The following is a 16,741-nucleotide window of genomic DNA, read 5'->3' on the forward strand; positions in this document are numbered from 1 at the left end:
ACTCTGATCATGACACTCTGGGCCTGATTCATCTTCAGACATAAGTCCCATTGTTTGTTGTATCTTGCGTCAAATTGGTCTGCGTATGCTCAGAAATGGACTTTACATCAGTGGACGCAATTGTATTCAATTCATGTCTAAACGCATATGACACTTCTCACTGCCCACGGCTTGAAGGGCGGAATGATTATATTATTAATAACTGTACATAAACATAAAAATGTTTTTTGCTGCCTGCATTCTGATGGGACTTGAGATTTCACATATGCATGTGGGTATCCTGCAGTCTGTTCTGTTTGCTGCATACGGCAAGTAACCTATAGCCAGAGTGTACTTTTACCCAGATTTAAATGAAAACATTTCTTGAGATCTGCCTGACCTTGAATGTATGTGCATGCAAGTTAAGTAACTAGCGTTCACATTACATTCATAGATGAATCAGGTTATCTATGTGGAGTTTATGGGGTCTGTGCATCAATAAGATGCGTTGTAACTAAATATGCATCGCTGCAAATTGCAGCGATGCATATTTAAGCACTGCTGGAATGCATCATGCCAGGGCTACTCTGGCAGCTCTGGCGAGGTGACCCATGTGCTGTGAAGTTTTTATCCTGCTTACCGTCAGTTTAGAGCTGCTGGTGATAGGAGTAAGTGTTGTGCACATGCACATAGCACTAACACTATATTGGATTCTCCGAAGCCAGAGAGGCTACAGCAGATCAAAGCTTCATGCATTGCAGTCCCCATATTAATCTTTGGGGACTGCGATGCTGCATGGTATTTACCTAAACGGAGAAGACTTCTGTGAAATCTCCTCCGTTTGGCAGTTAATGCAGAGCAACTAAACTTAAATAATGCAGAAACAGCTGTTTCAGTATGATTTAAGTGTTTGATCGGCTTGATGCATAGACCTCTATATGTTCTCCTTTTGCCTGCATAGGCTTTCTCCCACGGGCCAAAATTATACTGACAGGGTAATTGACCTCTAAAATAAGATATAACATTGTGAATTCTTTGTGCAAAAAGTAGGTGGACCTGTTGAACAGTTCAGCTGCAATTAAGGTTTCCACATCCTGGGAAGGAATTCAGTATTGACATGTTTTATCCATAATGTTGAATATTTGTACAGTGTGCTCAAGGGCTGAAAACTATCAATATATGTGATACTTTGCAATAGGGAAAGCTGCAGGCAAAAGTGGAAAGGAAAGGCTCTGATTGTCTTAGTGGATACTGACAGCAGCATTTTCAGAATTCTGCCTCCACATGTGAATTCAGATAATGATCTCTTAAGTTTTCTCACATCACTCTGAAGAACTGGTTTTGAGCCTGGGAAATTTAGTGTGAGTAATTATGATCAGTGTTGTCAGCTGTTTTGATACACCTCTTCATGACAGACAGTGATACACTACGTGTTTATTACGACTTTAGAGGTAGCTAAAAACCTAACTTTTGTGCCATCAATGCTTAATAACATTTACATAAAGCTATGCATCGTGTGAGGACCTTGACCAGGATTAGTGAAGGTAAAGCGTCAGATCCAGCCCCTTCTCACTTTACAAGCTGATATTTAATTTGATCCACTGAGCCCTAATGATCCTTTGTGAATGTTCCATAACTGCAGAGGTTAAATCCTATCCATCCCATGTAATGCACAGACAGGGGTAGCGGAACACAGTATACCTAGTAAGCCCAGCAGAAGGGTGCTGCGCTTACCAGGGCACTACGCCTGTGCCGAGAAAATGCTGATGTGCCATCTTAAGTTCAGAGCCCCTGCTCTGTGCAGAACAGAGCAGATATAGGAACAAGCACTGGGGTATGGGGGAAGGGGGGGGCATGCGCAGTTAAACCACTTCCATGCTTGTGCTGTAGAGTGCCAAAGGAACTTCACATCATATGCACCAGCTCTGGCAAGGAGGGCCCGGAGCTCCCAGCACTGGTCCTGTGCAACTTTCTCACTTGCTCTTGGAGTTGTAAATCCAGCTCAGTACAGTCTTGTCTTGCATAAAGATTTTACTAACATGCCAACCCCTAACCCTGTCCCTGACCGGACCCCAGGGCTGCAACATGAATATGTTTCTCCCAGGGCTCCTCCATTCCCCTTACGTCCCTGGCTGATAAACAGGAGGGGTAGAAGGAGGGTAATGTGAGCGGGAGAGCCAATCACAAGATGCAATCTTTTGATTGCAGTTTGTGATTGGTCCTCCTGGTCACACCTTGCCCTCCACCACAGTTTAGACTTGATGAACTATATTGATTTGTAGGTTCTGCTATACAGAACTGGTAGAGCCCTGGCAAAATGGCTGCATGTAGCATCCATAGGGGTTCTGGCAAGATGGAGGAGCATGTAAGTAAAATATTTATGTAGGTGGTAGTGCAGCATTAATTTTGATGTTACCTGGTTACTGTGCATAATAGCCTCACAAATCCTGGAAGTTTCATAATTCTGTCTATCCTATTCAGTGCTGACTGTGATGTGGTAAAGTAGAACTCTCCCTGCATCAATATTATGTGCTTTATGTGAAAAAACACTAAAGTATAATGTAGCCCCTTTGAGAAGTGAGTAACCCAATCCGTCATATTGTTAGAGAGAGGAGAGCCGAATGTCCTGGGTTCCCCCATGCTTTACAACACGACCAGCGCAAAATCATCATCATCATCATCATCATTTATATAGCGCCACTGATTCCGCAGCGCTGTACAGAAAACCTATTCACATCAGTCCCTGCTCCATTGGAGCTTACAGTCTAAATTCCCTAACATACACACACAGATAGACAGACAGAGAGAGAGACTAGGGTCAAATTTGATAGCAGCCAATTAACCTACCAGTATGTTTTTGGAGTGTGGGAGGAAACCGGAGCACCCGGAGGAAACCCACGCAAACACAGTGAGAACATACAAACTCCACACAGATAAGGCCATCGTTGGGAATTGAACTCATGACCCCAGCGCTGTGAGGCAGAAGTGCTAACCACTTAGCCACCGTGCTGCTAATAGGGTGGATAGGTAAGGATGGATTCATTTTCTAATAAAAACAAGCTGTAAAATGTTGGGAAGGGAGAAACCCTTAGTTACCCTTTTATGTATTGCTAGGCTATATTAACACATCAAATATGAAGAATGTAGAGTTAAGATTTTGATTTTGTCGCAATTAGAGATGCTCGGGCTCGGAGATCAGCGCCATTGCTCACACAGAAACTGGAGTAGCAGTGTTCTTATCACTCTCCATTCTCCAGTGACATTGCTCAGTACCATTGCTCACACAGAAACAATAGCATTGTTCTTGTCACTCTCCAGTCTCCAGTGCCATTGCTCAGTGCCAGGGCCAGACTAGGACTAAAAATCAGCCCTGGCATTTAAAGTACCAGGCCCAAGTCAGTTTCAGCAGGTAAGAAACTGTGTGCCGCAGCGCAGCGGCAGTGCCAAAAAGGGCGTGACTGCATTGTGTTGTGGGTGTGGCCAACATGGGGCATTGATACATACATAATAATAAAACATTACATTTATCACACCCTCCCAGCCACATCACGCCATCCCCCCAGGCACATTATGACACCCCCAGCTCACTGTACTTTTCTATTTTTCTGGTGCTGCTGACATCCATCAGGATGGGAACTTCCTGTAGAGTGAGCAGGGAAGCTCTTAGTCTCACGAGATTACCAATTCTTGTGAGACTTAGAGCTCCTCGGCTTCCTCTGCCGACTGTGTCCTATTCAGGGACTGGGAGCAGCTATCTGCTCCCTCCTGCTAACCAGAGCTGGATTAACGCTCGGGGGCCCGGGGTATTTAAGACAGGGGGCCCCTATTATGTAACATGGTTATCATTTTATACAAATGTTAGACAAATACACAGGCAATACTGTGTGCACTACTGTTAGTTGCACGCAGCTCTGCCTTCACAAGCAGTCGGGTGTGAAGCTGGACATACCTCCCAACTGTCCTTGTAGTCGGACCAAATCTCACTAAACGAGTCAGTAACCAAAATTCTGGACTTCCCCACCAGATTCAGGACAGTTGGCAGACTGTCCTGCTCTCTCCTACCTGTTCTTGTCACTTTCACCACCTGTGGCTACGGGTGTCTTTAGTTGCTGCTTGTCTGGATCCTGGAATGTTGGACGACCTATTTGGAAAAAAAATGGGTACATGTAATTTAGAAAACTCCTCACCAGCCCTGGTGTTTAATCAATACAATCCATGTTTTATAATTAGGCATCCCTACAGCCCCAACATTAAAATACTAGTATTCACATTAAATGTAAATAGCTGCTGCTGCTGCTGATAAATAAACCTATTTCCCTCCCTCCAAACAACCCCAGCAATAAATTAAATAGCATTTAGATTTAATAAATATAACTAGTTCCTCCAACCATCACTGCCATTAATTAATTCATATTCACATTTAATAAATAGATGTTATTTTTTTCCAAAACAGCCCCACTTTTAATTAATAGCACCCAAACCACCCTAGCATTAAATTGAAGGTCCAATCACATCTTCTTAAATTGCTAGGCCCCAATATTAAATTAAATTGACCCACATTACCCCACAAATAAAATAGCACCAATTAAATAATCAGCCCCCACCTAAACTCTACCATTAAATTAATAGCCTACCTCCCACATTATATTAACACTCTTCCCCTTCCCTCATGCCTGAGTACGTGCCCCCAATTGATATTAAGCCACTATAGATGCCACAAATCATATTATGCCATACAGTTGTGCCCCAAAATCATATTATGCCACAATAGTGCCCCCAATCATATTATGCCACAGTAGTGTCCCAGTTTATACAATAGTGCCCCCAAATCATATTATGCCACAATACTTCCACCAGTTAATATTATGCCACAATAGTGCCCCCAAATCATATTATACCATACAGTAGTGCCCCAAAATCATATACCATACAGTAGTGCCCCATTTGATATTATGCAACAATAGTGCCCCCAAATCATATTATGCCATACAGTAGTGCCCTCAAATCATATTATGACACACAGTAGTGCCCCCAAATCATATTATACCACGGAGTGCACATATTAACACCACTAAATTCTAAACTGTGAGTTTATATAAATATTCAATTGGAATAATTATGGATTATACAGAAGAGCCTACTAACGACAATATACAAGTATATTACTACAGTCAACGATTTCATGGAGGAAACGGATAGAGGAATGGGTCTATGCACATAGGCAATGTACAGTAAGGGTGTGCCAAGCTCGGGCGCACACAGCAGCATCCAATTCAAGCTTTGGACATCTCTAAGATACATGTATTTCAGTTGTATCACTTGCACCAACTACAGATCTGGTGTAAGTGCTAATGGAGGGATAATGGCTGTGTATGCATGCTATAACATGTGTTTGCAATCAGGAGCAACTGTAAAAATGCTTTTCAGACATTCAAAAATGTATTTGATGGGATAAAAAATGATAACTTTTTTTAATTTTTTAATGTTTGTCATCAAGTGCTATGTTATTAACAAGTGACGTTAATTGAATAGTTTTTCGTTTTTTGTGCGTTCTTTTGGGACTTTATATTCCACATATGTATTGGACGTATCCTGCAGTGAATTGTCTGTTACAGTAGAGCAGACCTAGACCCATATTCATCAACAGATGTTTCTGCTCCTTGTTGAATACTAAAGTGCGTATGCCTATGTACAAGCATTTTAAAAAAGCGCACATAACATTCGTTTTGCGTTTGTTAATGAATCAGGAACCAAAAAAAGTGGAGTGTAATGATGGAGTGGCAAGGGGCCAAGGGGCAAATGCTACCGTTCTTCAACACAAATGCTAAATAGTAATATAGCAAAAATGTAGGGTTTTTTTGTTTTTATATTCTGAACCTGGCATAAAACTAAAATGAAATGAAAGACTTTTATTAATTATCTTTAAACTCAACAGGTTCCTAAAACTTTTACATATATATATTTGGCACCATGGTAAACTACGCTAAGTAATAACATAGGCTTGTCCATATATTTTATGAAAATTGTTTTTAAATGTTATTATTTCTGCAGATTCCGCAGAGATCTAGCCCAAAGGCTCAAGAAGAGACAGATCAAAAGAGTCATGTAAAGCCTGAAGGAAAAGAGAACTCTCCAGATTTTGGAGGGACAGAAGTAACTGACAACACAGTGACAGATCATGTGATTTATAGAGAGTACCACCATGAGGATAACACAAGCACAACTCCTACGGACCTTACATTAACGTACGCTGGTGAACGCTATGGTTTGCCTGTAGAAAAGAAGTATGAAAGTCAGGCTGCCGATGCAGACTATGATGGATCAGATTCTGAGCATGAGGAAATCAAAGTTGTTGGCCTAGCAGAAAGAGATTCCCTTTGTCACACAGAAAGGTCATATGGATATATTGTTGATAAGCACCAAGACATTAACACAAGAATAGCTGATGATATATTAGATGAGCATGAAAGCTTATATAAGAGACAACAGGATCATGTGCCTCATGCAACAGTGGAATATACTCAAAAACATATAGATCCCACTTCAGAATCCAGGTAATAAATTATCTACAATTTAGTGATATTTTATTTTACAATATATAAATATTTTCAATTCAGATTTTGTTGATATCACCCTTTGAAAAGGATTGTACTTAGATAATTCTTGTGTAACACCCCCTTCGGTGTTATGCGTTGTGTGAGTGTATATACAATGAGTGATGTAGGTGCTTCTCACCTCTGTACATGGTTTTCAATGCCTCCACCCGAATCACCACTTTCTTCTTCTGTGGGGTGTTCTTGAAATACACCAGGGGGGGATTTGGGAAACCCCCTGCCCAGTACTAACACACTGTGTGCTGCAGAAGCCAATCCGGCAAATTTATTGAACTGGAACCCCTAAATGCAGCTTTTGCGATTTTCTAGAAAAATAGACTTTGGTATAATATTAAATAAAGTGTGAACATTACAATACGATACTGTGTGGCTGAAAATATTGCACACTCTTACTATGAACAGCAGGTTAGCACAATAACTCTTAATAAATCAATAATATCAACAGTATCATATATAAACATTAATTGTCACAACCTTATACACCGGACCAATATATCATATGCTAACCTTACTGGCTCCTGATACTGGAATTATCTCAAAAGATGAATGTATATATATATATATATATTTACTTATATTTTTACCATATACTGCCAAACACACGCACAGGCAGCACTCAAACATACCACACAGATGGAGCAGTGCACTGCAAGTTGGGGCCCCTTTGTATTGATCATACTTGCCAACTTTTGAAAATTCATTTCAGGGAGAAAGTAAAAACCATTGTGGCCGTGACCAGCTCTGCCCACTGGGCGTGGCTAGCTCCGCCCACTGGGCGTGACCAGTTCAGCATGTAGTCATTTGATCAGCATGTAATCAGATTGTGTTTGTGTATAGGTGACAAAGTAATCACTTGCACATTTCCAAAGAGAAAGAATAATATGAAAACAAACATGTTTTAGACATTAAATAAACATTATAATAAATAATGCAAACTTTACCAACCAAATTATATATAAATAATAAACAATAAGTCATTCACTTTATAATAAATAATGGCTTGAACAAGATAACCTTCCAATTACTTAAGTTAACAAAACTCTATAAAATAGCACTGTGCGATAGATTTTTATCTATGATATATCCAAAAATTACACATTGCAAAAAAATAACCAAGCTTCACTATGTAAACTATATCAAAGTAAACAATCTTGTATAAAGTGCAGGCTCATAAAATTTCACAATAATTAACATGAAACTCAAGCAAAAACACACAAAACCACTGATTTTCTCAGTTCACTTGATTTCCTCAGTTGATAAGCAGCAGACTTTGCTTTACACCAAAGCTCTGTGGAGGGTTTGAACTGGTGACACTTAATGTCTGCAAACAAATTAATTTTGCATTGTAAGAGACTTTTTAAAGTTCCCTCCGTAGACAATTGTCCCCTGAACTTGCGGACCATGCTGAACACGCGTTCAATTTCAGCATTGCTGTTAGGGCGGACCAAGAGTGATTTTGCCATTTTTGATAATAAAGGACGGGCCTGGGTTTCATTAAATGAACAAAGCACTGAGTAAAGGAACAAAATGTACAACTCTGTTGTTGCATCCTCAAACGTTTCACAAAGAGCTCTGCTTCTTGCATTCTTCTCACTGACTGTTTTTTCATGTAGCACACAAATACTTGATAGCTTATTTGTACACTGAAATTCAAAGTTGATATTTGTGTGCTACATGAAAAAACAGTCAGTATTTAATTTATGTGCAAAACAGAATACTAATTTGCACCCCTTGCATTGTAACATGGTTTTGTCCAAGAGACTGAAATAAGAATCCTCTCCATTTAAGATCCTTAATGAATCAGGCCCACAGTCTTCAGATTGGAAAAATGATTTCAGAGCAGGAAACATTTTAACCACTCTCTCAATGCAGGGATGCATACTGAGCCACCTGGTTACCCCATGTTTCAGTATTTTCGAATACTGGACTTCCACAAACTCACTCATATCTTTTAGAGTTTGAACTCTCTTTGCACTGAATCTGAAGTAGCTGGTTAGTTTGTAGAGAAAAGCATCCGCATCAAATGTAAGGGCATTGTTTCCTTTCCTTGCAGCTAGGTGCACCAGATGACATGGGCAACCTTCTGTAAAGACTGAAGAATTCGTCCCTTGAATTAAAGTCTTTACAGACCTGAGTCTTCCCATGTTAACAGATGCATTATCCAAACACACACCAATGCAGTTTGTCCATGGAATAAGATGTCTTTGAAATACCTCATCAATTGCGTTAACAATATTAATGCTCGTGGCTTTGTTGCAGACAATAAGATCTAAAAGCTTGGGCTTTACCTTTCCATCAATGTCAAAATAGGACACCAATATAGGAAATCATTTCTCCTCTGATTCATTTTCACCATCTAGTGCCAAAGTAAATTGTAAATGCTTTAATACTTCTATGACCGATTGGGTGCAGTGTGGAGCAAGAGCATGATTAATAATTGCAGAAGATTTGGTTCGACCGCTACCATATTTTTGCACGGCAGCCTCACTTGAATTTGGCATCATACCTCTCATCAATTTTCCTACATGATCAGATGCCGAAATAGGGATATTATGCTCGATAAGAAAACCAGTAAAAAGCATTTCCACACGAATTACTGCATTTTCGTCATGTGAAGTATGTAGGAAGGTATCCATTTTTTGCTTGTTTCAAAAGCTTTGGTGTTTACAGTCATTCACACCACCATGCTTCATATCAAAATCACTTTTACAGACAGTGCAGTAAGCAAAATATTTTCCACGTATGGATTTCTTTAACACTGGTTATGTTTTTGTTACTCGCGGTGTAAATTCACAATAGTATTTTTTTTTTTTTGGCAGCCACACTTTGTGTTTCATCTTGTTCCTCTCTGTTACCAGAGCAAGGCTCTGCCTGGTCATCCTCCTCACACCTATAGGAACTTGTGCTGGGATAATTGCTATCATCATCGCTGTCTAGTACCCATTCGGGTGAATCAAGTGCTACAACCATAGTTTCACTTTCGGCACTTGGTTGGGGTACAAGGGGTTGTGACTGCTTTCCACTTTGTTTGCCAAAGTAATTACGAATATCCATTCTGAAGTTTTTTTCAAATATCCAATTTGCTATATATTTTTAGGGAACTGATCTTTCCCTTTTGTCTTGAGTATATTTACTGTTAGTGTTCTGCAAAATAATTAAAAGTAGATAAATTAGGGTTTTGGTATTCGGGCAAATGTTGATGTTAAGCTTCATATGGATATGTAAAAACTTTGGTAACAAGCTTATTGCCTGTAATTTATAAAGTATCTGCTACAATCAAACATACATAATATTTTAAGTACCTTCATATTATGCCACACAGTAGTGTCACCAGTTATTATGCCATAGAGCAGTGCCCCCAATTCAGATTATGCCTCACAGTTGTGTTCACAAATCATATTATGCCTCAGTTGTGCCCACAAATCATGCCTCATAGTAGAGTCCTAGTTAATATTATGCTAAATAGTTGTGGCCACAATTCATAACATACCATATAGTTGTGCCTCCTGTTCATATTATTCCATAGTAATGCCCCCAGTTTATATACCACACAAAATGTGCAGCAGTTCAGTGTTGTGGAGATGAGCTGCATTGATAGCCGCTTGATGTGCCACAATGCAAGGCATGCGTGCCGAGGGTTGCCGACCCCTGGACTAAAGTGTCTTCCACCATTGAAACAGCTTACAAAGTAACTTGTGAATGTGCAGGTACAAGCCTACGCTGGGCCCGTGCAAGGTTTCTCGGCTCTCTAGGCAAAGTTTTCCCAAATTCCCACTTCCTAGCCCCTCACACACTTGACATTTGTAAAATAAAAATGTTAACTCTTACCTTCTCCTGGTTGGCTGGTAAGGCTGCAGTCCAGATGCATTGATGTTCAAATGCACTGGTGTCCAGATGTACTGATATCTGATGCAGAATGCTGTTTGTGAGCAAATGCAGAATCTCTAAAGGAGAGGCACAAATATTAGATTTTAGAACAGAGCAAAAAAATTAGACATCACTCACCTGTTACACACTGACATGGGGTGCAACGGCGATTATCCCTAGTGAGGTTTGATTTTATATATATATATATATATATATATATATATATATTCTTCATACGTCCTCACTACAAAGGATCAAAATTACTATGCTCTTATCTAACTAATTCCGCTAAAAGCACTTTTGTTTTACTTTAACTTTTATTATACTTACAACTACCACAAAAAAACACAATTACAGCACTCTAAAGGTCTATATATTATAGAAATATAGAGGGCAGAATCATTAGAGACCACAAAGGATCCTGTAAAACACATTTAATAAATCAGAAAACAATAAAATGCTATAGTTCTAACATTAACCCCATTAGAATTACATATACTGGGGTGCCCCACTTGCTAAACACTAGAGCTGTAAGATAAAAAAAAAAAAAAAAGTCGGCCATAACCATCTAATAAATATTTAAATAAAAAATATAGTATAGCAAATAATAACAAATTATAAATTTGAATAACAGACACCCATCTATCCTAGGCCAATCTAGGTCAGGAAAACTCCAAATGTTATATTAATATGGTCAGGAATATTATAATTATTGAATGTGGTCACCAAAATGATATAAATATTCCAAGGAGCTGCCTAAAACTAATACGTACTAAACGTTCACTGCTGTCTTTGGCTCAGCCAGGTCAGGTGTGTCCCTGCTCACTGCTCAGTCCTGAGCGAATTTGGCTGCTGAGCGTGGGAGCTCCGTGCTCCGCAATGGCCGGGGTCTTCTGGGAGACGGGCCGCGTCATGTCATCACGCCGATGACATCACCAGCGCATGCATACTTTTCATACTTTTCAGACCGGAGAAAGCACTGCAAATCCGGGGTATTAGTCTACTCTCCCGGGAGTCAGGGAGATCTCCCAGTATTCCGGGAGTCTCCCGGACATTCCGGTAGAGTAGGCAACTATGGTATTGATGCCAGCATGGCATGAAAGCAACATGTGTCCAGTTTGCAGCTTTTAGAGGTCTTTAAATCACTTGCAGTAAGTAAGGTACAGCAGTCACAGTATGCAAACCCTCCTGTAGCAACAACTGTAAAATCCTCAACTTGTATCCTTTCTTATTTGTATCCTGGGACTTGTAGTTCCACAAATGGTGATTAAACAAACACTTGGTGCACATTTACCTGCCAACCCATCTATTCCTGACTCTCCAGCCCTTGTGGCCAGATATAGTCGAAACCACACTTGAATAATAACAGATAGGTAAATTACCCAGTTACTTATCTGCACCAATGTGTGTCAAAGGTCTGAACTTGATTATCTCCAAAATGGTTGACTTGCAAAATGTCCTTCTTTAGAGGTGCATGCAAACCTCCTCCTACAGCTTCAAACTGTGACTTCCCAGCAGGTTCTGTTCACCACTCCACTCTGCTCTGATATCTCTCAAGACTGTCTGTACTCTCTGCTCAGACCACCAATCCAGTGCCCTTATGCTTAGGGTCACCTTATCTGGACTTGTCACACAGCTCAGTCTCTCTCAGGGTGCTATTCTCTCTCCCTTCTTCTCTGCTCTCTGATTTCTTAGTCGTGTTAGGCTCCACCCCCTTTTCACAGTAGCCTTGTGGGGGATGTAGTTTCTCTTCCTGGACTGGTAAATGACAATATCCATCTCTTTTCTTACTAAAGCAAATGAGATTAGTGGCTCAAGTACAACTGCAGCATCCCCAGGGGTTACACTTGCAATAAGGAATTTGTTTTTATGAAGTGTGATCCTTCGCAGTTAATAAGTAGAGCTGAAGCAAAAGGGTTAACAAGTGCGCATTGTGATACAACAAAAAGTACATACAGTACTTATTGAGCTGTGCATTGACATACAATACTTTGCAAAAAATAATATACTTACTGCAGCATAAAAGGATTACCTAACATGCACACAGTAGTAAAAATGGATATACTTAATAGGATATGGTATGGTGAAATGTAAATATTTAAAGTGTGTGTTATGGCAGGAAAGTAAATACTGTTCAACAGTGTGCAAAATCATGGGCAATAGGCATAAAGTGGGAATGGGTAGCAGCACTCATTACCTTGCTCAAGATATGCACAACCTTTTTCTTCAGGCATGTAATCCACCAAGACTGATTCATCCTGTAGACCAGGTGGAGAGATAGCTCAGACTTTTTGTTCATTTCAGTGTGCACCCATAACTGGGAAATATTAGTAAACAGTGCCTGTTTGCCCATTTAGATGGTTGGGGCTTGATGGACCTTTTATTTCTTTCTGCATAATGTGTTGTAATTATTATTTATTGAAAACTAAATGTACTATACAGTATTGATAAGGATATAAGGCAAAAAATGGATATACAATCAGTTAATACAAAAGTCTAATCAGCCAATCATCTGGCAGCAGCTGAATGCATTAAAGCATGCGTACATGGTGAAGAGGTTGAGTTGTTTTTCAGACCAAACACCATAAATGTGATCTAAGTGATTTTGTTATGGAATGATTGCAAAGAATATCTATTGCGCTCACTGACTAAATAAAACAATGATTGTATTAAAAAGGTAAAATGACCCCTATTATGAATCAATATATATTCATTTTATTGTCCCTATGTGAACAAACTATAAGGTAAAAACAACATATAATTACAACAAATAAAATTAAGAATATATACATACACAAGTATTTCCCTGGATAAGCCAAGGTGGATGATATAGGCACTGTTGTCTGTTAACAATGGATAGATTACAGATTCAAAATTAATATTCCTGAGTTACTGTAAACAGATAGTCCAAATAACAATAGTATATTGGGTACTGCCGATATGATGTAATGGTATTGTTCATATAAGGTCCAATTCCAATAGCGGAGGGTGTATTGCAGATAATAACCTATTAGGGGATAGTGTTGATAGGTATATAACCCACAATTGGTGGGGCCAATACTTGCGATTTCGTGACTGGGAGTGATAGAGTCAGTCTCCTGTAGCAGTCCTGTTGCTGGCTTGCAGCGTATAGCGTGCAGAGTAGTGTTCCAAATACTCCAGACAGCAGTGGGTGATCAGTTCCACTACTGTGAGGGTGAGTGAGAGATCCACAGGACGCGTGTCGCTCGCTTCCGGTTCTAGCTTGCGCGTCCGAGGTCACTTCCGGTTGGTTACTATTGGCCAATAGGTGAGATGTGGGCGGAGTCCCAACGCGTTTCGTCTGATCACCCACTGCTGTCTGGAGTATTTGGAACACTACTCTGCACGCTATACGCTGCAAGCCAGCAACAGGACTGCTACAGGAGACTGACTCTATCACTCCCAGTCACGAAATCGCAAGTATTGGCCCCACCAATTGTGGGTTATATACCTATCAACACTATCCCCTAATAGGTTATTATCTGCAATACACCCTCCGCTATTGGAATTGGACCTTATATGAACAATACCATTACATCATATCGGCAGTACCCAATATACTATTGTTATTTGGACTATCTGTTTACAGTAACTCAGGAATATTAATTTTGAATCTGTAATCTATCCATTGTTAACAGACAACAGTGCCTATATCATCCACCTTGGCTTATCCAGGGAAATACTTGTGTATGTATATATTCTTAATTTTATTTGTTGTAATTATATGTTGTTTTTACCTTATAGTTTGTTCACATAGGGACAATAAAATGAATATATATTGATTCATAATAGGGGTCATTTTACCTTTTTAATACAATCATTGTTTTATTTAGTCAGTGAGCGCAATAGATATTCTTTGCATATTACTGTATTACTAGGGAGGGATCCCTGGCTCTGTTTGCAGCTCCTGCAATCACCAGGAGGTGAGCGCTTAATCTCCAGCCCTTTCTGTTATGGAATGATTGTTGATGCCAGACTGGGTGATTTGAGCAGGGCCGGTTCAAAGTTTCTTGGCACCCTAGGCGAAGCCCCCAGACCGCCCTACTAACCTTGATCCACACTTTTATATACGCATCAAGAAGAGAATTGAAAGCTTCAAGTTGGATTGAATGGAATGTAAAATGCAATTGACTTACTTATAAGTAAACGAATATTCACATTTCCATAGTGTCTACATTTACAGTGATTAAAAAAAAGAGAGACTGAATACTTACTATATTGTAAAATAGAGTAAATGACAAGTGACATATAAGTTCCACAGTATTATTGAGATGTAATACAAGAATATTACACGTGAGGTAGAATTGTAAAATATACCCTAAATCAGGGCTTGGCAACCTTTTTCTCTCAGTGTGCCAGAAAAAAATATTTTGAAGCCCAGGAGTGCCAGAGGTGTGTGTGTGTGTGTATAATTTTAATTTACTTGTTATTTCATCATGGTAATGTTTTTGTTTTTTTTATATAAACGTTTTATTTTTGCAAGGTCATGAGAACAGCATAGGACAAATGACAAAGTGCATACTGATAACATAAGTATACAGGAGGAAACAATATCAGCCACCAGCATAAAACATAAGAGGATACTAAGTCAACCAGTCTAACAATTTTAGTAATAACAGATGACCTAAGGTTTTATAGAAAGAGGAAGAAAGAGAGAGAATACATAGAGGAGGAAAGGAGAGAGAAATGAAAGAGAAGAGGAGAGAAGGGAAGGAGTGAGTGACTAGATCCATTGTTAGCTGGAAAAAGATCCAAGAGGAATATGAGGTTTTAAAGCTGAGTTAAGTAAAGGGTGGGCATGCCTGGAAGAAGGATAACCATGGGTCCCAAACCCTGGAGAAGGCTCCGGAGGAGTTTCGGATAATACTGGTCATGTATTCCATCCGTTCAATTTGCCAAATTCTGTTGATTATGGACTGCATGGAAGGAGGGGATTGCGAACGCCAGTCTGCCGCTATTTGGCAGGTAGCTGCCGAAACAATATGTCTAATCAATTTGTTCTCATGTCGGGATGCCGAGGGAGCCCCCATAGGGAGAAGAAAATTTTTTGGCTCCAGGGGAATATCCACCAGGAGAATTTAATTAATCAGGCCTCTTATCTGGATCCAGAAGCCTGTCAATTTTGGGCACGACCACCATATGTGGAGAAATGTGCCTTCATGGGAGCATCATGGTAATGTTAATAGTAAAGAGACCAACAAATAAACATTCATGTTATGCAGCATAGATGTGCCCCCAGTTTATATTGTGCCACAAAGTTGTGCCTCGGGTTTATATTATGCCTCATACTTACTCTCTGGAGACTCAGCACGCACATCCAAACATCATTCGTTCCACAAGGGAACCATGGAGCAGATTCATTAAAACAGCTGAAGATTATCAAAATGGACCTGTTGCATTTCGGCTACCTTTGGTTGCTTTAGTAAGGCATCTGCAAAGCTGCGGAGTGCCAGAAAGAAGTGGTCCATGTGCCACATCTGGCACGCGTGCCGGGGGTTGCCTACCCTTGCCCTAAATGGACATTTATAGGACAGGGGCACCACATGGGTAAATGAACAGGGGCACGCATGGGCCAGGGGACAGGACCACACATGGGCAGGTAGACATTATTAACATTTATATCTGGCCTCAGTGGTGTCACCCAGAGCATGGTGCCCTAGGCAGCTGCCTAATGGAAGCACCGGCCCTGGATTTGAATATCTCAGAAACTGATCTCGATTTTCACACAAAAGTCAGAGTTTACAGGACTGGTGCACAAAACAAAAAACATCCAGTGAGTGGCTGTTCTGTGGGTGAAAATGTATTCTTAATGACAGGGGTCAGAAGTGAATGGCCACAATGGTTCAAGCTGACAAGAAGGTGACAGTAACTAAGATAACCATGTGTTACAACAGTGGTATGCAGAAGAGCATATCTGAATGCACAGACTGTCAAACCTTGGATGGCCTATGGCAGCATAAGACTGCTTCGGGTTCCACTCCTGAGATACAATACAACGTTGCATGGTTTGATGAATTTCGATTTCTGCTGCAATATTCAGAAGGTAGGGTCAGAATTTGGTGTAAACAACATGAATCCATCCAGCCTAGTGCCAGCGGTGCAGGTGGTGGTGCAATGGTGTTGGAATTGTTTTCTTGGCACACATTAGGCCCCTTAATACCAATTGAGCATCATTTAGATGTTGTTGACCATGTTCATGCCTTTATGGCCACAGTCTACCCCTCTTCTAATGGCTACTTCCAGCAGAATTAACCGCCATG

The 16,741-nt window shown here is 40.1% G+C and overlaps 1 protein-coding gene across 1 annotated transcript in view; it reads left to right on the plus strand.

Annotated features, from left to right (window-relative positions):
* Positions 1 to 16,741, plus strand: part of TNKS1BP1 (tankyrase 1 binding protein 1) — a 62,773-nt gene that overhangs the window by 20,330 nt on the left and 25,702 nt on the right. The window contains exon 5 of the mRNA XM_075217223.1: positions 6,031 to 6,533. Within this exon, the coding sequence (XP_075073324.1) occupies positions 6,031 to 6,533 (503 nt within the window). The remainder of the gene's footprint in view (positions 1 to 6,030; positions 6,534 to 16,741) is intronic.

Source organism: Mixophyes fleayi, chromosome 6, assembly GCF_038048845.1.
Source record: "Mixophyes fleayi isolate aMixFle1 chromosome 6, aMixFle1.hap1, whole genome shotgun sequence".
Taxonomy (NCBI): Eukaryota; Metazoa; Chordata; class Amphibia; order Anura; family Limnodynastidae; genus Mixophyes; species Mixophyes fleayi.